Source organism: Notothenia rossii (assembly GCF_949606895.1).
Source record: "Notothenia rossii genome assembly, chromosome: 8".
NCBI lineage: Eukaryota > Metazoa > Chordata > Actinopteri > Perciformes > Nototheniidae > Notothenia > Notothenia rossii.
Window position 1 is genome coordinate 74,173,472 of NC_136906.1, and position 25,776 is coordinate 74,199,247.

A 25,776-nucleotide genomic window follows, 5' to 3' on the forward strand; every position below is an offset into this window, starting at 1 on the left:
AATACTGTTACTTAAGTAATATTGTACTGCTGGATTTTTGCTTGTAAACAAGTATTAATGCCACAAGTAATGTGTAATTAATACTTTATTTGAGTAAAGAATTTCAATTTGAACTAAAAGTAGACAAAAGGTGTCTTCACAAAGCCAGAAACAAAACAGTATATCCTGCTTCACTGTGATCATTCAGCAAATCGGTGTCATTAGGATTAGATTGATTTCGGCAAATCCTCACTGAGCTACCGTCTGTTGGTTTGTATGGTCCTTCAGTACCTGATGATCCTCAGAGGATTAATGACAGGGACTCTTATCTGAGGAGCCAATAGGAGACATTCGAATTCTCACTGACAGCGCTGATTGGATAGAACCCCTGTCTGTCACTCCAGTGGGCGGGGAGTTGTCTTCTGTCACTAAAGGGTCACTGAAGAACAACATAGAAGAACCTGCTGCCGCTAGCTGCCTGAGATGCGACAGAAACGAGTAAGTGAATGCTTTCATACATGTGGCACTGCTTGTTATCTGATTGTATCTGATTATATGGTGTGAATATTTATCTGTTTTAATACAAAAATAATTGACACTATGATGTTTAAAGATACTTATTTTGACTCGTTGGCATTGCAAGTCTACTGAATACAGTCCTTTTTTGTGGCCAGGGTGTTATACCAAATACAAATAAAATAAACATATTAAAGTTGTTAAATGTAATAATATACGGTGGTAGGAATAGGTTACTCAGATCTTTGCATATATTTGTAAGTATTACTAATACTGCATCTAATCAAATTTAGCTAATTTGACTTTTTATTCTGTCTATTAGCTTGATACAAAATGCAACATAATTTATTACTTTTTTATAATATTTTGCTTTAGATATGAATCTGAAAAGTAACTAGTAATTACAATTTTTAAATACATTTAAGTACAATATGGGCTTTCAAAATGTAGTGGAGTACAATTTTTAAATAAGCCTAAAGACACTGAAGTCGATAAACCTCAATTTCACTTTATAACAGCACTTGGATTAAATGTACTTATATAAGTTTTTTTTATCAGTGTGAATTGCCAGCAGTTGCAGGATCAGTTTTCATGTTTTTTCTCTGAATTTATTTTTCAGTAGAATTACCTGTAAGTTATATAACTGGTAAACAGGATCAAGGCATTAAGGAATGTGTTTCCCATGCATAGTATCTTTGCACAACCCTTTGTGTCTGGTTGTGATGCCTTTGTGTAGGGATACATTGCCCTTTTCATCCATGGTTAATTGGTTTATAACTTCATGGACCAAACATTTAGTGCAAAGAAAGTCTATACCAACTTCCCAAAGCCCTACAAGACCTATTCAGATGTCTGTTAAACCAATCAAGGCTCCAAAAGCCACACAAATACATTGTTAATAAAAGATTGAGAAAACAGGAAAATCAGAGAAGCTAATGTAATAAGAAGATACGTAAATGTAGTGCATCATTTAGGGTATTTTATTGCACTTAGAAGTCACAACACTTGGTTTGGTGCAGTGTCAAACCCTGAGAAACATCTCCTTCTACTTTTATTCTTCTTCTTATGGATATAGTTGGATAATTTAACCCTTAGATGCACGAGTGACTGGACCCTACACTCTTCCATAAGTGGGTCAAAAAGGACCCGTATTAGAATAATACATGTATGTGTTTTTATGCCATTTTTGTCATTTGGGTCAGAAAAATCACTTGTATAATATTTAGTATTATATTTTGGTTCACACTAGAAATATTTTATATTTAATTTTTCACTATTTATAATTTTATAAACTTTTTTTACATTTTGACAAAAAACGTTTTGAACATATCGATGCAAAGATCTCCGCTATTCTGAGACCATCACAGTATTCCAGTCCCTTTTCAAAACTCATCTCTTCTTCTCTTGTCTACTCATCATAGCCCACCCCCCATCAATCCATGCCGGTTGATCAAGCTTGATATTCCTATACTCCCCACCCTAACCTTCCCTTATATTGTAAAGCCATTTTGAATCCTTGAAAAGCCCTATAGAAATATAATGTTTTATTATTATTATTATTATTATTATTATTATTATTATTATTATTATTATTATTATTATTATTATTATTATTATTATACTGACAGGTATCAGATCTTGCTGTGTGAAATAATCTTGTGATGTAGTCTGTGTGGTCCACAGTGAATGTACTCCTGACAGCAACAGGTGATAAGAATCAAAGGTTCCCATAGGATCCCAGAGAAAATGCATGCGGGTCATTTTTTACCCACTTATGGAAGCTTGGGGTAGAAATACAAAAACTACAATTTCTTAAAATGTAAATTGAACATTTGAATGGCATGATATCCAAAACATGTTTTTTGAGGAATGGCTGGAAAAGATACTTCAAGAAAACCACCTCCCCGGGTCAAAAAGGACGCACTTATTCATCTAAGGGTTCCATCTGCACTCAACACATCCACGTAAACTAATTTGAAAGTGTCAAATAAACTTTCTGTCTTTCAGGATTCACTTTGTTGTGCAGAGGTCTCATCGCTCCAATAAATCCACCCATGCTGCGAAGGAATCATCTCGTGCTTAATCTCCGTTAATTAAATAACATCATGGAGAGCACTCGCGCGACCTTAAACCTCTTCATCCCGATCAGTGAGAGGAGCTGCATGAGTCCTTCCCTCTCTCACTGCAGGGGCCCCGCGGCCCCCTTTAAAGCCCATCTGAAGCACCAAGGAGGACTAACTTTAAACTGCAGGGAAGAGGGTCCGGTAGACACAGCAAAGCAGGGGCAAGCAGACAAATTCAGCAAAGTGTTGGACGACTTCCCGTTGTGTTTGGAGTGCCAGACTTTCATGAACATGGGCAACCAACACGGCACTAGGTTGAACTTTCCTGGTTGTGCACAGGATGCTTTTCCAAAATCCCCCAGACTACAGGTCCCTCGGAAAAGAAGGAGAAGAGTTGAGGGGTTTGGTGGCTTCGAGCATAACCTCAAGATAACACCCGGGACTCCTCAGGCGGATTTAGCAGAAAACAAGCCGATCATGTGCGCTCCTGCAGCCTGGAGAAACAGAGGAATGGGAAAGGAGAGGGTTTCATCATTTGAGGAGAGGAACAAGTGTCCACAGAAGCTGAAGCCAGCATGGAGGGTGAATCTGTCCGATGCGTTGACTGCTAATGTTCATGAATCTTTCAGCAAAAACAGAAAGGATTCATCTGTAAAGGAAGAAAGTGCTCTCCCTGACTCAGACACTGACCTCTCTGAGTATGACAATGATACGTTCTTAACGTATATCTCCCCCTCTAGGAAACAAGAAGACAATTTTAGGAATACTCAAAAAGCCCAGCAGGCGGTAAGAGATACAGATGAGATAAAGAAAGCAGGAGACGTAGAGAAGAAGTCCTCTCAGTGGAGATACGAGGAGATGGAGAAGAAGGCTGCAGAACGGCGAGTAATGGGAAAGATCGAGGAGGTGGAGGGGATCATACGCCGGGTGAGTCTTACAAGTTCTGACTGGATTAAAGAAGGGAGCGAGGAGAAGGATGGAGACGTCGTGGAGATGCAGAACAAAGGGTGCTCTGAAGAAAAGCCTCAGCTGGTGGAGGAGCTCCGAGCTCTGGGAGAAGCTCTGAGTCAGAGTCTGCGTCAGGCCCTGAAGATGGAGGCAGCGAAAACAGAGAGGCCGATCACAGAGGATAAGAAAACGTCTCGTGGTGCAAACGTCTTTGGATCGACAACAAGGCCGTTAACCATACCCATATGTTCTCAAAGCTTCTCCTCTCCTGTGCGTCATGCTTCCCCTTCGCCCTGCTTGTCTGTCACCTCGGATGAATCTGCGAGAAGAACGTTATGCAGCGGCTCTGAAGGCATGTCTCCCCTCCTGTCTCCTCTGTTCACCTCCAGACAGTTCTCTCTGCCTCTGAGCCTGGCCGACCTGCATGAACAAGACTTTTCTGAGCGTCACATAAGGTGGAGAAGCTCAGTGGAAGACAGTGTTTTCAATCAGGGGGCTGGAAGATGTGGGAGTGCAATCCAAGTGTGTGATGGGCGAGGAAATAATGAGAAGAAAAAGAGAAGGAGGAACGTGAGGCTGAATGAACAGAATCAGACCAGTGAGGCCAGAAGAGATGATCAACTATTTTCAGGTAATAATGCTTTGAAATGCTATAAACAACTACTATATGTGTTCAGTTGAAAATGACAGAAGTTGAAGCTATGTTCGAAGTTCAAACAACAGTCAAACCATAAGGTGAATTCAGTGTGTGCTCAAAGCTTTTGATCAAATCACATGATATTTATCAACAGAGCCCAGGCTTTCAAGCCAACATGGATAAGAAATCATTGAAATGCTTAAAACAAGTTCATGCGATGAGATTGACAGCTCAAAACCAGCCACAACATGTTTATGTGGTCAGACTTAATCTCCAATATCATAAGGTTTGAAAACAGAAGTTTTTTATGAAGTGAACATTTTATATTGCATTTATTTGGAATTCTGCTGTAGGTATGAGACCCAAGCAAATCAAAAATAAATATTAATCTTCAGTTAGCAAGCTATTATTGCTTGACAGTTTATAATTGTTGATAGTCAATCCACCAACAAAGATACCGGGAACAATACCTAGTCCTTATTGAAACAAGTTAATATAATGTTCTCTAAATATGTACAGTAAAAGCATTTTGCATTAGCTCGAATCATATGAGTTTCATTATGTGCGCATCATTATGTGTGCACCATCATGGTCTAAGGGTGAGGAGAGAAGTGTGTGTGTGTGTGTGTGTGTGTGTGTGTGTGTGTGTGTGTGTGTGTGTGTGTGTGTGTGTGTGTGTGTGTGTGTGTGTGTGTGTGTGTGTGTGTGTGAGCTCAGGCATGCAGTACAAGTAAGCACCTGATGTGGATATAGACACGTAGTCATGCATTAACAAGTGACCTGAGATGACCTATAATTCTGTATAAAGAGCAGCAATAGGAATTCAGTGTGCGTGTGTGTGTGTGTGTGTGTGTGTGTGTGTGTGTGTGTGTGTGTGTGTGTGTGTGTGTGTGTGTGTGTGTGTGTGTGTGTGTGTGTGTGCGTGTGCGTGTGTGTGTGTGTATAGAGAGGCATATGATAGGAATTTGCCTAGATGGATTTTTTCTGTAGTAGGGTGTTAACCAGCAAACCAAAGTGGATTGGTTAAAGGATAACAAAAAGTTGTGTGATTGTACTTTAGTTGCACAAACATCATGCTGCCACTTATTGTACAAGGACATTTAGTTATCTGTGTATAAACTCTCCATAAACACAATCATTTAAGAAGAAATAAGAATGTTCTCCTATCGTGAAGAATCGTTTTGCTTTGTATAAATCCCTTAATTAGGTCATTATTAACTTATACAGTCATTTCAAATTTCTACAAAAATACCAAATATGACTGGATTTATTTTTGGAGAGTTACTTTAGGTCGAGAAATCTGTTAAAACCTCATATTCAAGAGATGGTTGCTGAAATGTAATATACAGTAAGATATACAGTACAGAGACATTGAGGAATATGCTGATTTGAGCCATCGTAAAGAAAATTGAGGGGAACAACACAAAGAGAAAAGTCTTTGTAAAGGAACTCATTCATGTACAGAAATGACTTGATTCTGGATATTGAGTTAGGGTCAGATGAAAGCCGGTGCAGCAGGACGCCGGCTGTCCAAATAGGATTAATGCTCTGAGCTTTGTGTAACGCATCACATCTTTAGAGGGTGACGATTAGAGCGAGAGGAAGAAAGACATGCCAAGTCTTCCCAGGTTTAATTCTCACCATCCAGTGTTCTCCTCAGTGTGGTCAAATGGAGGACAGATAATACATTCCATAAGCTTTTTAATCTGGCTTTGTTATGTGTCCGCTGAAAGTTACACAAGTGGGATCTGCGTTGGCTTTGTTTCTCAAAGGATAGAGTGAGGACTAGTTACAACCTTGGCATTAAAACGAGGAATTCTGGAAGCAGGAAGTGAAAGAAAGCACAGCCCTTTCCTCAAGGCCTCGCTGCCTTTGACCACATCTGGTCATATTTTTATCCAAAATGCCATACAGTGTATTTTTAGCTTCACCGCAATGAAAATGGAACCCATAGCTCTTCCTTTATCCTACTGTGGCAACTCAGGAAGTATAGTTGGACAGAAATATATAAATAAATAGTTTGCCTACTTAAATATGCATCCAATTTCATTTTAAAACATGTCTTGAATGATCATTAAATCTCCCATCCTTCACTTGCAGCCAGTAATAGTTTTTTAATTAGCACATTTGGCAAGAAAATGGCTTTCAAGCTTAAAACTCCATGCATCAAACATCCATCTAGTGTTGGTACATGATATTGTAGGTAACTGTTGGGGATGTGTATGCTTAATTTAATGCTATAAATAACCAAATAAGCTCCCATGTACACTATTGTTTGTGCATGTATGGCATTTAACTACATTTGTATACTTTTGGAGCAGCTTTCAGGGTTCAGACTCTGCTTTTGTGTCTGTTTTCAGTTTTTTATTCTACCCTGTATTAGTTTGGGATATTACATTACACTTGTTAGACACTTTTATCCAAAGCGACTAACATACATTCGGTACTGTGGGCAATCCCCATAGGAGCAACTTGGGGCGAAGTGTCTTGCCCAGGGACACAACGACATGCTGACTGCAGTGGGACTCGAACTTGATATCCCCTGATTCAAAGATCAGCGCACTAATCCACTGAGCCACAGCCTCCCAGATATGGGTGTTAAAGTAATAAAAAGTAATGATTATAATACACAGCTAGACAACAGTAAAAGTAGGCTTTGATCACCAGAATGCCTAAGAGTTGTTCTCCCTTTTTTAAGAGCAACTGTTTAAGACAATAGGTTTTGCTCAGCTGGAGTTCTGTATTATATCCTCATGCAAGATTTACTCCCCGGCTGGAGAGTCTTTTACACTTTCTTGTGTTGATTAAATCGGCACCCGGCAATTTTACAGTTCCCTCCATTAAATTAGAAGAATTGAAAGGATTGTATTCTCTGAAGAACGTGCTGTCTGTAGTCTAAATGTGTTTTCATCTGTCTCTACTGTACGTGTTAATATTTGACATAATTGACTCAATCATAACGGTTGCTGTCATCAAAGAAACAGACCTGTATCACAAGGGAAAAAAGCTCATTTGTGCAACTTTAATTTTCAGTTTGGGATTATATAGATTCTGTTTTGACTCCCTTTCTTCCAGAGGAGGCTCTGCAGAGACAGGAGAGGATCTGGCAGCGGGAGGTGGAGGAGTCTCTCTCCTCCTGCAGGTCTCTCTCTCATCCCTTCAGACCCAAACACATCGACTTCCTGCGCATCACCGCCGCTGAAGACGACATCTTTGATTCACGCCCATCCTCGCCTCTCCCCCCGGAGCTCAGGGTGGGTAGCTTTAAAGACGTGATGTGTAACAGATTACTTTACTTTTTTGAGTGAAAATAGTCTACTAATGGCTGTGTCATCTGCACTGCAAACTAAGGCAGCGATCATAGTCAAAAAGTCCCTAAAAAACTCATCATGTATTATAATTATAACCCTAGTGTGTGTGTGTGTGTGTGTGTGTGTGTGTCATTAATTTTAGGGTGAAGACTTGGTTAGGTTTAGGGTTAGGGTAAGGGTTAGGCATGTGTTGGTTATGGTTAAGGTCAGGATAAGTCTCCAGGAAATGCATGTAAGTCAATGTAATGTCCCCTGAAGTGATGTATTGTGTGTGTGTGCGTGCGTGTGCGTGTGTGTGTGTGTGTGTGTGTGTGTACATATCAGAAGGGGTTTAATGTAACTCTGTAGGTTCATTTATACAGTTTCTGTGTAGGCATGACATATTCGTTTACTGGGGTTTAAAGCTCTTAAGCTCCGCCTCTTTAGTTCTGTACATGTGAGTGTGCGGTGCTGAAAGTTGAGGAAAAATAAATACATTATATTTCGACCATTTTGTGAGAAAAAGGTGATAATAATAAATCCAACGGGCAAAGTAACGACCATCTAAAACGAGTTAAAAAGAGTAAATCAGAACGCCAGAGTAAAATAAATCGAAATAGCATTACATAGATAATAATTAGGAAAATAAATGACTTCCAACCACAAAAAACTAAAAACATAGAATATGTGTAAAAATGAAGAGTTTTGAAAAAACACAATAAAGACATGAAGATGAATTGAAAATGTGAGTCTCAAATTTGTTCTCCAATTGTGAAAACTGATCACCATATATGGTTTCAAATGCAATCAATTCAGAGAGAATATGTGTATATAATATGGACTTTATTCTTTAAATACAATAAACCCATGATGAACTCTGACAAACTAAAAATAAAATTATTTAAAATTCAAAACTAGGGAAATTCCCAACAATAACAGAAAAATATTTGGTATTTTGATATTTGGTGTGTGCGTGCGTGTGCGTGTGCGTGTGCGCGTCACGGATTGTGAAACAGGCAGGACCCAAATGCAGATATAAACTGAAAACTTCCTTTATTTCAAGGCTATGAGATATATGTACAATGACAAAACAGAACACTCACCGCAGAACTAGTCAGGGAACAAGACGAACCGACCAAGACAGACAGACAACCCAGAACTTAAATACACACAAGACTCAATCACACAACAAGACACAGGTGAGGAGGGAGGAGAAAACACAGGGGCCCAGGTGAACATAATCAGACAATTAGACACACCAGGGAAACTAATGACAAGAGGACAAACACAGGGGAAAGGACCAGACAATAACCCAGAGGAAAACATGACATGGAAAATAGCAAAAACACCCAAACCTACAAAACTATAAACGTGACATAACATGAGAATCGTGACAGTGTGTGTGTGTGTGTGTGTGTGTGTGTGTGTGTGTGTGTGTGTGTGTGTGTGTGTGTGTGTGTGTGTGTGTCTTTAATGCTATTTCATGGGATTATCTGGATCCATTCCTATTACATAAACACAGCTCGCCTAACGGCCGCTGTGTCCCTCTCTGGGGAATGCATAAAAACGCTTCATAAGTGTGTGTCTGATTAGTTCTAGTTAAGCTTCAGGCTGAGGCTCGGAGGACAATACGAGTCAGAGAAAGTTACACAGAGAAGTGACATTCTGGAAACATGTCAGTCAGCTGCTGCTGGGTGTGATAATGTATCATACTGTAAAAGCAAACATGGGAGGAACCTGGGAACTAAGAACAACCAAAACATGAACCAGTGGAGCAAGGTTCAATCTAAAATTCAATATTACAAATCTAAGGAAAAATGCACAGAAAATGCTTCATTCATTTTTTTAAACTTTATAAAATTAAAATGTTCCTTCTTTTGTATTGCTCAGTATCACCTCCTTGACTGTTAATGTACTTGTTTATTGATATTTATATTTTTACATTAAGTGTTAACTTTTCATTCTTGATTGTAACACTAGTTGTTCACTTAAAAATAACAATGTACAAACCAACATAGCAACAAGTAAAATATACTTATATGTACATTTTTCATATATATTTTCACTTTTTCCCTTATTTGAATAAATCTGTGTCACCAATTTATAATTTTTACATTTTGTATAAATATGTATGAAGAATTCTAGAAAACCTATGTTTCTATTGGTTTCTCTGAGCAGGTTCGATACACCAAAGCAAGTTTTCCAATAAAAAAGAACACTTCAAACATAACAATTGTGAGCTAATATCAATGTAACTGCACTTTTATTTGATAACTTCCAATAATCTGAATAGCCTCTCTGACTTTGCACAGTGCATGTTGGTTGTAATGTGAGTAGATTATCAGAGTAGGTGGGGTTGGTCCTTCTAAAACGTCCAGATTAGCCGAGTGTTACCTAATTCCTGCAGGGGGGCTGAACGTTCCTGTGGATTTACAAACACTATCGTTTAACAAGTGATCCCGGCTGGCTGTATTTACCCTCCTGCAGCTCTGGGTGTGGCGTCCCTCCATCTGTTCTGGGTGGCCTCCTTCGCCCTGCAGCTCATGGATCTGTCAGGGTGTTGTCACAAACAGTGGCTGAAATCACCATCTGCTTCCAATTACACTATGACAATCTGCAGGACGGTCGCCAAGAACCAGCTCTGTGAGGGACTATAGTTTTTAGCCAGAGGGGGAAAAGGAGCCAGAGGGGGAAAAGGAGCCAGAGGGGGAAAAGGAGGCAGAACCTGGAAACTAGAACCAGGACGTGGAGCTGACTTTTAATTGTGGTTGAGCTGAGTCATGGAGCTGGGGGTTTGGAAACTTTTCCGTTACTCTGTGGATTCCTCCCCGTTCATTCTGAGTGACTAACTTCCAGTTTGGAAATGTAGTTAAGACATGAAGGAGATGTTGTAGCGGTGAAAGGATACATCTATTTCTTTTCAACAAACTGGAGCGGAAACAGGTCGGACTTTCAGAAGTGGTGACTTTTCAACATTTCTTGCATCTTTATTAATACTAAATGAAAGTTGCATGATCCTGGATGTTTTTATACAAACTATTGCATGGCAAACAGATGCATGCACACTCAAATCAGCCTCTTAAACTGCATTGTTCTGAAGTAAGATGTTGCACCTAAGTCTCAGATATTAGCTGTTAAACAATGTTGACATTGTGGAAAAGGCTTTTCAACAACTTCCTACTCCTTTCACTCTGGATTATGTTTTCTTTGTGAGCAATTTATGAGCAATGGAGGAGCAAACAGCCATCCTAAAATTCTTCAGGGTCCTTACAGAGGAGGAGGACGAGGATGTAATTCAAGGAGACACTGAGCTGAGTTTAGATATAAAGAAACATGTCTTTGAGGAAGCTGTGGAGAACAGTAGAGAGTCCTTATCGCATGTTAAACTGCTTTATGATGGGGAGAACATGACTTGTAATACAGTGAGACATAAAGGAGAAGCAGGAAATGACTCAGACATGGCAGAGGAGGAGAGGTGTAATGTCAACCTAACAGAGCAGCAAAGTGTGGCTGCCAACGCTGAACATGTCTCAGAGAAACAGACCTTTGCAACAAATCAAGACGAGAATAAGATGCCATACGACAAAGTTAACGGCTACAGCAACGAGGGTTGTCACATATCGGAGAACTCGCTGGATGAATGTGCCTTGAGGGAAACCGTGCAACCAAAATATCAACACACTTCAACTGACTGCATGGACACAGGCTGGGATTCTCATTCCAAGCAGGATGCCACTGAAGAAGTCAATAAGAAAGAAAGAAAAGATCATGAAAGTGTTCACATGCAGGATGATTGTGTCCCAAATGCTTCCAGTTCGGATGTCGGTTCTGACCCTGAGGAATCTGAGAAAAGTAGATCTAAAAATATAGTGATCACAGCGACTCGGACAAGACCTGGCGTTGAGGAAGAACCGATATTAACACCAACATTTGAGCATGCTGATTGCTCATCTCATATCCAAAATAAAGGGGGGAGGACCGGATCAGATGAGGTAAGCGAAGAAGAAGAAGAAGAAGAAGAAGAAGAAGAAGAAGAAGAAGAGAAAAGAGATGCATTTCCAGACTTTTCCCCCCCACTTTACCCTCCAGCCCCAAAAGACCCTCTTTCCATAACATCTGCCACCCATAACCCTCCACCTGGATCCACCTTCACCAGAGCCACCTTTAAACCGAGCTCCCCCACCGACAAACAGATCCAGCTCCCGGCCCTCTTCAGCGGGCTGAGGGTCCTGAGGAAGGGGGTCGTCGGGCCCGAGCACGACACCGTGGCCCGGATCAAAACCTCATCACCAGCAAAGAGGGACATTTTCCCTGATAAACAATCGGACGGTAAATCCCAGGGGAGTTTCCTGGACCAGATCTCACAGCTGCTGAACCGGGAAAAGAGCGAAGATGAGACCGAGGAGACCAAAGAGACCGAGGAGACCGAGGAGAGGACGGAAAGGGAGGCTGAAGCAGATGAGACTGATATGGAAAAAAGTCAAGCGGACGAGAGGGAAGAAGTTGAAACAGAGAAGGAAGCAGAGGTTTCATCTGAGTCCACCAAGCCTCCTGCGTCCAGTGCAGAGGCGGCATTCGATGCCTTCAAAGCCTTTTTCACCCCAAAGCCTCTGAAGAGGGACCCGGCTGAGAAGATAGACCTGGACGCAGTGAGGAAGAAGATAAGAGCAGACAAAGATGTGCTCAAGGCGCTTTTTGAGAGAGCCTCCAATAAGACGCAAGAGAAGAAAGACTCCCCTGATGGAAAAGTAGGAATTGTGTATCATCTAGAATCGACTAACGTTACTAAAGACATGATTGCAATACCGACCCTCATGTGAAGAAGCTCTATTTGTTATAGATTATGTTGTAAATCTAATGTCAAACTCTTTTTTTCATTTTAGTCAGAAGCGTCCACCCCAGGAGATGGAGAGGAGAGAACGCCAGGTCGCCTTCAAGCTGTCTGGCCACCACTGAAGGAGGAGAAAGTTGGGCTGAAATACACAGAAGCAGGTACAAAAATACAACATCCACACAGATTCATTATGTTAAACAATAATATGAATGCCATGCAGTGAATTTGACGGCAGTGGAGGGAGTCGCCGTGTTTACTCTGCGATATCAGGTGGTGGACGTAATATCAAGCAAACACAGCTCCACCCTGAGTGTGTCCACAGCAAACATCCACCACCTTCAGTTGTGAAGGAATTGACATGACTACTGTACACACTGTGGTGCCTTGAAGCAGCTTTGTGTACATTTAAAAAATATATTCCAGTACAACATTACCACTCTGAATGCTAACATGTATACTGGAATTATCCACTCTATGGCCACTTTAACAAAAACTGGAGAAAAGTCAAACGAACTTGATGGCTGAGCTGCTGGATTGTAAGATTATACATGTATAGCTAAATAAGGTGGCCCATCTATATTAACACCAGAATGAAAGATGCAATAATGACACGTTTGATTGCATGAAACCATCTGGTGGCTGCAAATAAGGTGTCAAATGTTTATAAAGGGAAAAAAAGGTCAAACATTTTTGGTTAAAGGTGGGGTAGGTAAGTTTGAGAAACCGGCTCGAGATACACTTTTTGTTATATTCCATGGAATGCTCTCAACATCCCGATAGCAATGAATATGAATATCTGAAGTGCTTTGACAAAAAATCCATTAAAAAATTCATCTGTGGAAGCCGTGGCGCTGTAAAAAGCACGACCAATCATCTGAGCCGGCCCGGCTAAAATAACTGGATGGCCTACCTGCCTGTCAGCCTTCCATCTGTGCACAAACTTATCTCGTGCCCTCATTGGTCATGTGCACGTTCGTGTGTGTTGGAGGAGGGGCTCTGTGAGGAAGTCTGAAGGAAGAGGCAGATTTTTTCCGGCTGTGTATTTTCAAATTCTAGCGCACTCGAGCTGGTTTCTCCATTCTTACCGACCCCACCTTTAAAGACATACAAGTGATCCTGCTTGTAAATGACACCACCTTGCACTTACTTCTTATTATCAAAGGCTGCTTGTGCATGGATAAAACTGCAGGCAAACACCCAAATACATTTCCTGTAGGAACTGTTAAAGTTAATACACTTTCTGAATGACAGGCACCCATTAGCAGATAAATGTTAGTTTGACCTCTTTGTATAGAGATCAGTCAGCTGTGTGCCAGTGTGTATGTTTTCCTTTCATTCAAAGCTCTACTGCCATCATCTGGTCAAGGTTTGTATTGTTAGTTTGTCCTCAAGCAGGCCTCCGCCTCCTGCAGTGTTCAAACATGAATTGAGATTTTTAATGCAGAATCAGTGACAGTTCTTGACTGTTTTCTTCCCCGACAACATCCCCAACGTAAAGTAAAGCACTCTAGGGCCACACTGCTGTAATAATAAAGTAACGGGGCGAAGCCTGCGAGCTCGTTCAGGCAGTCAACTGGAGCACCAATGATACATTAACACGTGGCGCACCTCGTCCCTCTTACATCCAACCAAACACATTCTCCTAAACATGCCGCTCTATTGAAGCTGCCAGGTCTTCCTGCCTCTGCCTCCTCGCTCATGCTGCTGCTGCTGCCACTGCTTTGTTCACTTGATATGGCTGCGTTCATGTTGCTGCTGCTGTGTTTCAAGTTGCTGCTGCTCGCCTGCCCCCCCACCACCTCCCCAGCCCCACCCCAGCTTCCACCTGTAGGCTCGGGGGATAGCTATCTAATCATCACTCAATGTTCTTTGTAAATCTGTGGAGTGATGAGGCCCGAGCCTAGACGCTAAACTCAAACTATATGCTGCTTCTAATACACATATTAAGAAACATGTGAGCTGTCTGACTGAAATGTGTTTGTTGTAAGAAGTTTAAAAAAAATATTCTGCTGTGTTCCCTGTCAGAGCACCAGGCCGCTCTCCTGCAGCTGAAGAGAGAATGCAAAGAGGAGCTGGAGACGTTACAGGTCAGTGAGAATGATTGAGTCAGGATAAGGAAGTAAAGTGCTTATGGGTCCATAATCGCAAAAATATTGAGAAAATCAATTGAAAAATTGCTGGAAAAGACAAAAAAACGTAAAAAAATTGGGAACTCAAAATATAATGAAAAAAAAAAGTCCAATCATTTGGAAAAAATAAAATAATATTTACTTACATTTAAATTTCAGATGCTGTCGACTGGCAGCTTTAGACTATTCTGAGGAATTGTCAATGTCTCTTGTACGCCATGTAAAGGTTTCGGGTACCTACTGTACTTACTGTAATGTGTATGTCTTTGCTTTATTGTAACTAAAAGAAAAATTCCACCTTTTGTGTCTTAACTGATATTATTTTCAGGACGACTTTGGTCAGCAGCTCTCCAGACTGCGGGTGGAGAACGAGGACAACGTGTCCCATCTGGAGTTCAGGGTCTCCGAGCTGCAGACCCTCCTCTCCCAGGCCGGGACCCGCTGTCACGGGGAATTCAAAGACGTTGCTGTGTCAACGGAAGACGACTTCTTACACAAGTCTTTCCGCACAGTGTGCATCCAGACCGACAGGGAGACATTTCTTAAGACCCCTGAAGATGGAGAAGGTGCAACGAGAGCGAGCACGGGCCCCCAGCAGCAGAGGGTGACCCCCAGAAAACTGGACCTGATGTCTATCAGCCTCAGCCTGGCCGGACACAGGGACGATACTTCCTCTTCATCACATGACCCTCCATCACTTCCTCATATGCAGACTCCATCAGTACAACCACTAGCTGCTTCTCAGACAACCAAAACACACATCCTGCCTCCTCCCCCACCTCCTCTACCTCCATCCTCCACTCCAGGCTTTGCTCCCCCACCTCCTCCACCTCCTCCCTTCACTCCAGGCTTTGCTCCCCCACCTCCATCCTCCACTCCAGGCTTTGCTCCCCCACCTCCTCCACCTCCTCCCTTCACTCCAGGCTTTGCTCCCCCACCTCCTCCACCTCCTCCCTTCACTCCAGGCTTCGCTCCCCCACCACCTCCTCCTCCAGCTGGGGGTTTTATTGTTGAAAAACCTCCAAGGAAGCAGACAGTGGAGCCGTCCCGACCCATGAAGCCTCTCTACTGGACCAGAATCCATATCCAGCACAACAAGTAGGGTCAAACACTGCTGTAAAAATAAACGTATTCTTACTTTTTATTTAAATATAATGTTAAATACATAAGGGTTTTTAAAAATCAGGTATTGTATGACTTCACTTGGTAAAACATTTGCAATCTACTAGGAAAAGAAAGCTCAAAAAGATCTTAAAGCAGACTTTTTAAATATAAATATTGCAACAAAAAAAAATCTAAAACTATCAAGATACGTATTTTATCGGTTCAGTTTTTTACATTTTGTAAATGAAATGATTATCTTATTGTACTGCCCCACTTTAAACACCTGACAAAAGTAAATAGATTGAAAACATGCTGATGAAATATGATGTTCTCTCTCTCTCAGGAACACACTGTGGAACATTCTAGAGGAACCAAATATAATAAATGCCGGCCAGTTTGAGGATCTTTTCGCCAAAACAATCACACACTCCAAGAAGAAGCCGCTGTCCGAGTCTTATGAGAAGAAAGCCAAAGCCAGGAAGGTAAGATGCAAAATCATGCAGGACAAACTGCAGAATCTGGGATATTTGTAATATGTTGCTTCTCCACTAGAGGGGGTTAATGCCATTGAGACAACATATAGGAAATATAACATTTAAAAGAACATTAAATCCAGATTGAGACACAACTATGAGATTTTTGAACACACTAAATAATCCCCCTTGTATCATAGAATCAAGTGTTTTTAAATCGTGATTATTAAATATCTTTCCCCTCATCACACCCCTCATATTTTGCCACTATTATGTAACTTTGATCATTTCCCCCCCAAATTTGATTGAGTTGCAGTTCCTCATTTGAATTTGTCTGCTGTATTTAGGCAGAAATGACCCTAATGCTACAGAAGTATTTGTATTGACACAAAGACAATCCAAAGTATAACAAATAAGAAAACATTTAACAGACAATGAGAAGAAAACATACATTTACATGATTATCATTAAACAAAAAGGGAAAAGAAAACCCCATCTGTTCAAACAAGAGGTTCATAATAAGTGACCTTTGTTTGTTTTGCTGCACCTTTTAACAAAAACTCTCTACTAATGACTCCCTAATGGCTTCTAGTGTTAAGGTAGTCATGGTAACTGTGTGTGCGTGCGTGTGTGTGTGTGTGTGTGTGTGTGTGTGTGTGTGTGTGTGTGTGTGTGTGTGTGTGTGTGTCAGATCATTAAGCTGTTGGAAGGGAAGCGCTCTCAGGCCGTGGGCATCCTCATATCGAGCCTCCACCTGGAGATGAAAGACATCCAACAAGGTGAGTCATCGAGGCGTGTCATTGGTTCAGTCGTGTTGCTAGGACGCAGCTTAGTTCAAAGTGCATCAGGAAATAAACCGTACCTCCAATATAGTCATATAATGAAGAAGCTCAGATTTCTTAAGCACATGTTGGTTTTGAAAAGCTCAGATTCACATTTATTTGACATTATAACACTTACACATATAATAAAATATATCTGTCTAAGACCCAGGGAATAAAAAGGGTCAAAATCAAAAGATCTCTTACATTAATTATACCGATTCCCATAGGTATTTAACACAGCTTTTACAAAATGGTGGGACCTGATTTGATGGTAAATTGTGGTTAGTATGATTTGTGGAAAATAACTAAGTACATCTACTAAAGTACAGTACATTATGACAATTCTGAGGTACTTTACTTAAGTATTTTCCTTTTACTTTATGCTATTTGTACTTCAACTCCACTAGGGAAGGGAAATATTGTACTCTTAACTACTTTCCCGCCTTTAAAATATCATTTGGACTATTAAAGTGTGTGAAATCAAGCACACATCATCATGTTATGACATACAATTCAGTGATCAGCTATATTTCCAAGCCAGTTTTGGGAATTGGAGCTTTCATCTGTAACCCATCATCACACTGAAGTTAGCCTGGGCTTCACTCTGAACATGAGCTGTTGGTGAATTTAAAGTATGACCAAAGACTGAAAAACATTTACCACAATCAGCAGTGCTAATCCCAGACTCCTCAACATGTTTCGAGGAGCAGAGAGAGATGTGTTCATATTCATGTCCTCTGGAGATCTGCTGCTCTGTTTGGACTTTCACTTTTAAATTTGATATCTGTGCCTTGATTTAACATTCCCGTTCTAGCGGTGCTGGCAGTAGATCACTCTGTGGTGGACTTGGAGACCATTGAAGCCCTTTATGAAAATGTAGGTATTGCTAAAACTGGTAACATGTTCTCGCTTCATATGTTGTTTATTTAACACAATGAACATACATGTCAAAGTAATACAACATTTAGTTTTTAAAGCACACTACATACTGTGGTTTAAATGCAAGTGCAACTGTACAATTAAGGACTACTTATTTATATGTTAATGTCAATATATCAGAGAGCGCAGCCAGAAGAGCTGGAGAGGATCAGGAAGCATTACGAGACGTCCGAGGAAGAGGAAGTGAAACTGCTGGACAAACCTGAACAGTAAGTATCTCCCCTGCTGTGTGTTAGCAGTGATTGTATGTAAGCTGTATGTGTGTGTGCGTGTGTGTGTGTGTGTGTGTGTGTGTGTGTGTGTGTGTGTGTGTGTGTGTGTGTGTGTGTGTGTGTGTGTGTGTGTGTGTGTGTGTGTGTGTGTGTGTGTGTGTGTGTGTGTGTGTGTGTGTGTGTGTGTGTGTGTGTGTGTGTGTGTGTGTGTGTGTGTCCTCTCATGTGTTGATGTTGTTGTGCTGCAGGTTCCTGTATGAACTGTCTCAGATCCCAGACTTTGCAGGCAGAGCTCACTGCATCATCTTCCAGGCGGCCTTCATCGATGGGACCGCATCCATCCAGAGCAAGCTCAACACAGTTTCATCTGTCTGCAAGGTGGGACTTAAAGCAACTTGTTACACATCCCCTCTCTTCTCTTTTTGTGATCACATTTGTATTGAGATTAATACACAACATGTACAACCAAAAGCACAACATTCTTTCTTTAAAAAAAAAATATACAAAATATACAAAATGCAGAATACATATGTAAGCTAAAAATAATAACAATAATACAGACAAACAGAAATAAAATCAAACACAACTCTTCCTCCCAGACATATAAACACACACACACACACACACACACACACACACACACACACACACACACACACACACACACACACACACACACACACACACACACACACACACACACACACACACACACACACACACACACACACACACACACACACACACAGGGTATTCGCTGTTGGGTGCCAGCACTCCATCAGCGCTATCAGACAAGAGTGTATACCATCACTAATACAGTACACGCACACACACACACACATACACACACACACACACACACACACGCACGCACGCACGCACGCACGCACGCACACACACACACAGGGAAACGCATAGGTCGCAATTTGAAAGGCTGTATCCCCTCTCTTCTCATAGTATACAGTATTAACATACTGTACCATAAATATCGCCCTTTTCCCACTATGTATCTATGCTTTGAGACGTGTAATACAGAGGGTTTGAGGTACCAGCAGTCTGTAATGGATCTTGTGTGTGAGTGTGTGTTTTCTGTTTGAAGGCTCTGCTGGAGGGTGAAGGTGTGATGGATGTGATGGGACTGGTGTTAGCTCTGGGGAATCACATGAACGGAGGAAACCGGACCCGAGGTCAGGCGGATGGCTTCGGACTCGAGATTCTTCCCAAACTGAAGGATGTCAAGAGCAGAGTAAGACCTGGAGGAGGCTCTTTTGGAGGCCAGTTTTTTTTGTCTTATTGGGATGGACTATGGAGTACAAGTGCGGTGGACAATGTAATGTGTAGAATGTATTGCTCATTGGCAAAAGCAGAAAAGTGTTTTTAGTGCAAGTGAAAAGAGATCATCCAACACTGATATCAAATCATAGAAAGTGGATTTGTTTTCTTACTTTTACACATTAACTCTATGTGAGTGACTCCTTGCATGTAGTTGAATCTCATGCAACACATTTTCTTTTTAAATGGAACACCTTAATATTCATGGTTTTAATAAAGCCACTTTAATATGGCTGTATTAATTAATATTGCTTTTCTTCTCAGGACAATCGTATCAGCCTGGTGGACTATGTGGTGTCCTACTACCTGCACAATGTGGATGAGGTATGAGTTGCTTTGCTATTTAAATATTGTTATTCCTTTTTAGGCTATACTCTACAATGAAGCTGTCTCTATCTATGTTGCTTTCTCCGGAGTATAATATCAGAAGACGGTTGAGTGTGCTTTTAAAACCAATAGATGCAACACAATATTTTTTAAATCATCATCCAGTAGATTTGAGGTCCTATTCAACCAGTTATCGACGGACAATTGAACACCTTTTCTACGTTAACTTAAAGGTAGGGTAGGTAAGAATGGAGAAACCAGCTCGAGTGTGCTAGAATTCGAAACTACGCAGCCGAAAAAAATCTGCCCCCTTCCTTCAGACTTCCTTACAGAGCCCCTCCTCCAACACACACGAACGCGCACATGACCAATGAGGGCACGATAAGTTTGTGCACAGATGGAAGGCTGACAGGCAGGTAGGCCATCCAATTACTTTAGCCGGGCCGGCTCAGATGATTGGTCGTGCTTTTTACGGCGCCACGGCTTCCACAGATGATATATTTTAATGTATTTATTGTCAAAGCATTTCATGTATTCATTGCTATCGGGATGTTAAGAGCATTCCATGGAATATAACAAAAAGTGTTTCTGAAGTGAATTACCTACCCCACCTTTAATATCTGTTTGCTTTCTTTTCTTTGTCCATTTTGACTCTGATCTGTCGAATTAGTGTCAGAACTACATGTGTGTTTGATTGTATCCCACCAGAACGCCGGCACAGACAAGAGTGTATTCCCACTTCCTGAACCTCAGGACGTCTTCCTGGCTGCACAGGTCAAGTTTGACGACCTGAACAGAGACCTGAGTCAGCTCGGACGAGATCTGACAAGTATGTGACGACACAACTGCAACCTTCTATCTATTCCATCTTGTTCTGGAGAAATAAATATCAAAACTCCTCTCGGTTCATAATATTATTACATGATAATCCCCAAACCATGAGCTCCTCTTTGAGCTTCAGCGCCCGTGTGACTGGGCGACCGGAATAGTCTCGCCTTGTGGTCATTTTGTTGTGTTTTTGTGTTAAAACCTCAGCCAGCCTGTGTAACTCTATCACTCTGATTTTGAGAGTTTCCCACAGACTAAACCTCGGCCCAGTCTGGCATCGTTTTTCCTCACACACCCCCCCCCCTCACTCACACACACACACACACACACACACACACACACACACACACACACACACACACACACACACACACACACACACACACACACACACACACACACACACACACACACACACACACACACACACACACACACACACACACACACACACACCACACACACACACACACACACACACACACACAACTCACCACCCTGGCTTCCCATCACCGGCCCCAGCCATTGAGTAACTGTTTATACTTAGGACTGCTTCTTTTATCGATCTTGAGTTTGCTAAAGCTCCAGAACAAAAGATTTCCTCTCGTCTTTCTAACTCTCCTCGCTGTTTCTTTCTCTCTCTAAGTGTGCCCATATGACGCCACTCAGCAATGCCAGCCAGTTAAAGTCACGTCCAGGACAATGCTTACTCTTACATGTGTGCGATTGTGAGTGGGTGCATTGTTGTGTCCTTATGTATACATGTGTTGTTGCCTGCACTTCGCTGTGCGTGTATTCAGTCTTTCTGCTGATACAGGCCTGGCGCCTTTCAGATCCAGCTTCTAATCCTCCTGCCCATCAGATCTCACATCGGAGGGCCTTTGTGCTACTGTCGCCAGCGCAGGGAGACCATAGCTTCCCACTTGTGTAATCTCCAGACCTCCAGTATCTCTGCAGAGATGCACGGATCCTTAACCTGGCCGACTGTATCATTGGGCTCCAGTGTGGCCGCCCAGATGTGAGCGCAGACAGCTTTCTTTACCTCTCAACACAGCTTTGTCTTATCGCCCGTCTACCCAAACCACCGTGCGATCTCGATGGCCTGGCGCAGATTCCTTTTGTTCTGCCCGTTTGAACCGCCCTCATGTTTGGTTTCTGTCATTCTTCACTCTCCCTCTGTTTTCGGTTTGCTTGGTATGAAATGTTTGCCAACAAAGTTACAGGGAGATTAGCTTCTCTTAAGTCATCCATGTTGACTGTTGACGGAAAGGAGATCCAAAGACATAAAAAGACCTTCTTCTAATAGCAAATTAACAAGGTAAATGTCAATCCATGGTTCTCCAGGAGAGCCACTATGTAGCTTTCATTTTAATTTGTTGTTCTAATGTCTATAGAGAGGCGAAGTCCCGCCCATCTACTTCCGATCCATGGGACCTTATTTAGGAAAAATTATGTATTGAAGTCAATGGGGAGAGAAAGATTATCTTTCAATCCCGTTTGAATTGTGCCACGAAGTCAAAAAAGTTACAGTTTGTCGTAAAACTGTTGAAATATAAGACTATGAAAAATACGCAACTAGAAAGACTACAAATCCCAGAATCCCGGTCCCGCATGCTGGCTCTTACGGAACCGACTAACTCCCCTTGTGTGTATGTACAGCTGTCAACATTCCCAGACTTGTAGTGATTTTCACCTCTTTTAATACTTTTCGCCTCATTCTGAAAGAAAGAAGTGAAATGAGCCAACTTGACGGCCGTCTTGGTGTGTGGTGCGAGATGGGAGATGTAGTTCATTGAGCGGTTACACACAAAAAAAGTGTAACTTCACAGTTTTACAACACATATTTATTTTTTTGACTTTTAAAATTATCTTTTAAATTGACAAACATCTTATGTGTAATTCGTGGCACAATTCAAACGGGATCGAAAGATAATCTTTCTCTCTCCATTGACTTCAATACATAATTTTTCCGAAATAAGGTCCCATGGAGGTCCCCCGGAAAGGGAGGGACTTCACCTCTCTATAGAACTATTAGATGGATTGCCATATAATGCGTTATCTTTATATTACCTTCAGGAAGATTTGTCATAAGTTTGGTAGCATCAGGTCAGAAATGTGTCCAACCTATTAAACTCATCCTCAGTTCTACCTTGTTTCTAACTTTAATACCAAGTTAGCATGTAAGCTAACCTTAGAATGGTTAACATTATACCTACTACTACACATCAAAAGATGGAGCATTTAGGGTACTGCCATGCCTAATTTACATGTAGACTATTGTTTTGTATTTTGGGTGAGCTAAGCCTTTTAAATACTAGCTAGCTTCATTTCCATTATCATTTGAATGTGTTGCTCTTACTATATTGTTTGAGTTTATTTCCAGTATCATACATGGACTATGGAAGTAAGGATCTTTCTTTATTTGCAAAGCAGAGAAACAATTTTCTCTTCCATTCATTGGCCAAGTGAAATATTGGTTGCTTCCATAGTCTTTCCGTACTTCAGCCTGAGTTTGGTTTCCTTCACATGATTTTGCTGTGATTGATGAGGTTACTCGTGTAAACCACCAAAACCTACAAATCTTCTCACTATGAAAGCAAGTCACTTCTTCAGTCTCACATCTGAACGCCCAACACTCCTCATGAGCACGCTCTGTTTATGTGAGGGTCTATAATCCTCTTCGGTCTGACATAAGCAAACTTCTGCTGAACACAAAGGGCCGTCAAAAGAAAGAAAGGAGAGGGAGAGATACCCGCCTCCACAGTTTACACAAATCCTGAATGAAAACAGTATTCTTTTGTAATCTTATCTGCGAGATGTTGATCGAGCGTCAGGGTGGTGGGGGGTGCAGGGTCTCGGCTCCCTCTGCAGCCTCTATTATGACTGGCTCTGCAGACTGGCTCCTCTGATCCACTGATTGGACGCAGAGCAACATGGAGAGAGGGAGAGGGAAGGAGGCAGAGAGGGAAGCAGTCGCCATCTCTGGGTGAATCTCAGCGAGTGATATCTAAAGAGGAAGCTGGGCTGGGCACAGGTGGAGCTAGTTTAACCCAGAACCACTTCTCCCCTTTATGGAAGCTCGTCTCTTTGGGAAAAAACAAATAAAAGCTGTAAACTGAGACTTAGCAAATAACAAAAAACATCTCAAAGTAATGACTTAATGTCCCAATATAATGAAAACTCAAAAATAATAATGAATGAACAAAATTAAAACGTTCTCAAAACATTTACTAAGTTCTGCAAATAATGACCAAGTATCCCTAGATAATATAAAAGTCATTGTGTTGTCTCTTTCCTTCGCAGCTACACATTGTCTCTTCTTAAACACAATTCATTAGATATAGAAATAAATATTGAGTGTATTTTCCAATCCTTTCTTGTTTCTGTTTTGTCACCAGGATGTGAGAAAGATGTAAGGAACGTTTGCTCTGATTCCCCTGAAGAAAACCTGCAGCCGTTTAAAGACAAGATGGAGGCTTTTGTTCTCAGAGGTGAGTTGTTTCAAACACGACTAGGTGTAATTTAAAACTAGTCTTATGGGTTCAACGATGTGGTACATTGGAGTGCTTGCTAAAGGAAAACATTGAACCCTTATGTTGTGTTCGCGTCTCCCGTGACCCGTTTCAAGTTAAAATGATATAATAACTACGCTCTACAGTAGTTCTTTTTATCGGAACAATGTTAGGAAGAGTGAAGCAGGCAGGACCCAAATGCAGATAACACTGATAATACCTTTATTTCAAGGACTTAAAGTATAACTTGGACAAACTAAACACTCCACGGTGAACTCAGTCACCAACAAAAGACGAACCAACACTGAACACAGGAAGAGACAAGACTAAATACAGGGAGGGGTAATCACAAGACGAGAAACAGCCGGGCAGGGGAGGAGAAACACAAGGGCAACAGGTGAACACAATCAGACAATTAGACACACCAGGGAAACTAAGGACAGGAGGAAAAACACAGGGGTTGCGTTCCAATAGTCCATTTAGCTTAGGAACCTTCCTAACCAAGTGAAATGACCCGGAAGTACGTCAGTGGCAGCAATGTTAAGTGCCGTTCCAATTCTCCAAATGAAAGGAAAGGAGGTTTCAAACTTCCTTTATAACCTCCTTTAGCTTAGGAACCACTGGACCTCCCTTACCGAAAGGAGAGGAGAAAATGTTGCCCCACAATGCCTTGCAGCCGCAGCATTTGCGTCACACAACAGTCGGCCGTTCACGGAAACAAACGATTATGACGGAGAAATTATATCATGAAAGTTACGGTGCTTATTAAGCATTTTAAAACGTATGTGGTAAGTTGCCAAAGTGCTTTGTTTTGAACGTTCATCAGTATTATAATCAAAAAGAGAAATATGAACGTTAGTTTTTACTGAAATGATCAAATAAAGTCAACATTTCACTGAGCTGTGTGGGGTTTGTTCAACTTTTAAAAGATGTTTGAATGGTAATGTACACAGTGATAGGTGTTAAGGACTAACGTTTATAATAAATACATTTGTATTGATTTTAAGATCTTTTCATAAAATCATACGTATTGGGATTAATGTGGACCGGAGGGAGAGGGTGATGAGCATACATTTCACTTTCCTTTTTTATTTCAATTACAACTTTGGTCATGAAGAATATGTTTCTCTGTTGTCCACGTTCATAAAGCATAAAACAACAGCATCAGAGCACGGTGCAGAGTCTCTAGATGAGTCCCTCGTTCTTATTAAACATCCATGTAGTGCGTTTTATAGAACACTGTAGTTTCCATAGTTTCACCACAGCAGCAGACGCACACAATGACGTACGCTGGCGCATCATAAACACGTCAGATAGTGAAAGTGCATTCGGATTCTCTAAAGTACCGCAGTCTCTTCTCCTAAGTCCTTTTGAATTCTCCTATCCACTATCCCTTAACCCTGTGACGTTTCACTCAGAGGTCAAGGAATAGGAGATAGGGTTAGAATTTAGGAGCTGATTTTTGGATTATCGGAACGCAACCAGGGAAAAGGACCAGACAATAAACCAGTAGGAAAACATGACAGGGAGAACAGCAAAACACCCAAACCTAGACATAAAAAGGTGACATAACATGAATATCGTGACAAACAAGGTTTCATGATATCCTCCACAACAGTTATATGAACATCTGTATATCTGAATATCTGAAGGTCTCTAAAAAAAAAGTGTATCTTTTGGTGTTCGGGTCTGGGGAGACCCAGCAGAATTGTTTTGGGTCACTCGGGGTCAAATTTGGCCCAATCAAGATTCATCTTTGACTTTAGACACCCCTCCCCCACCCCCTTCATCCGCTGTAACAATAATTTTTCGCAACATGCACCTGGTCT

The 25,776-nt window shown here is 41.4% G+C and overlaps 1 protein-coding gene across 3 annotated transcripts in view; it reads left to right on the forward strand.

Moving 5' to 3' along the window:
- Window positions 1–389: 389 nt before the first annotated feature.
- The window catches only part of fmn1 (formin 1), a 29,822-nt gene continuing 4,435 nt past the window's right edge, over window positions 390–25,776 (forward strand). For 2 of the 3 annotated variants that reach the window (XR_013801453.1, XM_079643762.1), the window contains exons 1-15: window positions 390–477; window positions 2,503–4,137; window positions 7,219–7,397; window positions 12,317–12,425; window positions 14,293–14,354; window positions 14,725–15,494; window positions 15,844–15,982; window positions 16,665–16,752; window positions 17,612–17,673; window positions 17,857–17,945; window positions 18,197–18,326; window positions 19,048–19,194; window positions 19,545–19,604; window positions 20,316–20,436; window positions 23,834–23,926. Coding sequence is in view for 2 of the 3 variants with exons in the window: in XM_079643762.1 (XP_079499888.1) it covers window positions 2,601–4,137; window positions 7,219–7,397; window positions 12,317–12,425; window positions 14,293–14,354; window positions 14,725–15,494; window positions 15,844–15,982; window positions 16,665–16,752; window positions 17,612–17,673; window positions 17,857–17,945; window positions 18,197–18,326; window positions 19,048–19,194; window positions 19,545–19,604; window positions 20,316–20,436; window positions 23,834–23,926 (3,586 nt within the window). In the remaining variant the exon portion in view is untranslated. Of the gene's footprint in view, window positions 478–2,502; window positions 4,138–7,218; window positions 7,398–10,119; window positions 12,182–12,316; window positions 12,426–14,292; window positions 14,355–14,724; window positions 15,495–15,843; window positions 15,983–16,664; window positions 16,753–17,611; window positions 17,674–17,856; window positions 17,946–18,196; window positions 18,327–19,047; window positions 19,195–19,544; window positions 19,605–20,315; window positions 20,437–23,833; window positions 23,927–25,776 lie in introns of those variants that run through there. The other variant, XM_079643763.1, reaches the window with a different exon arrangement.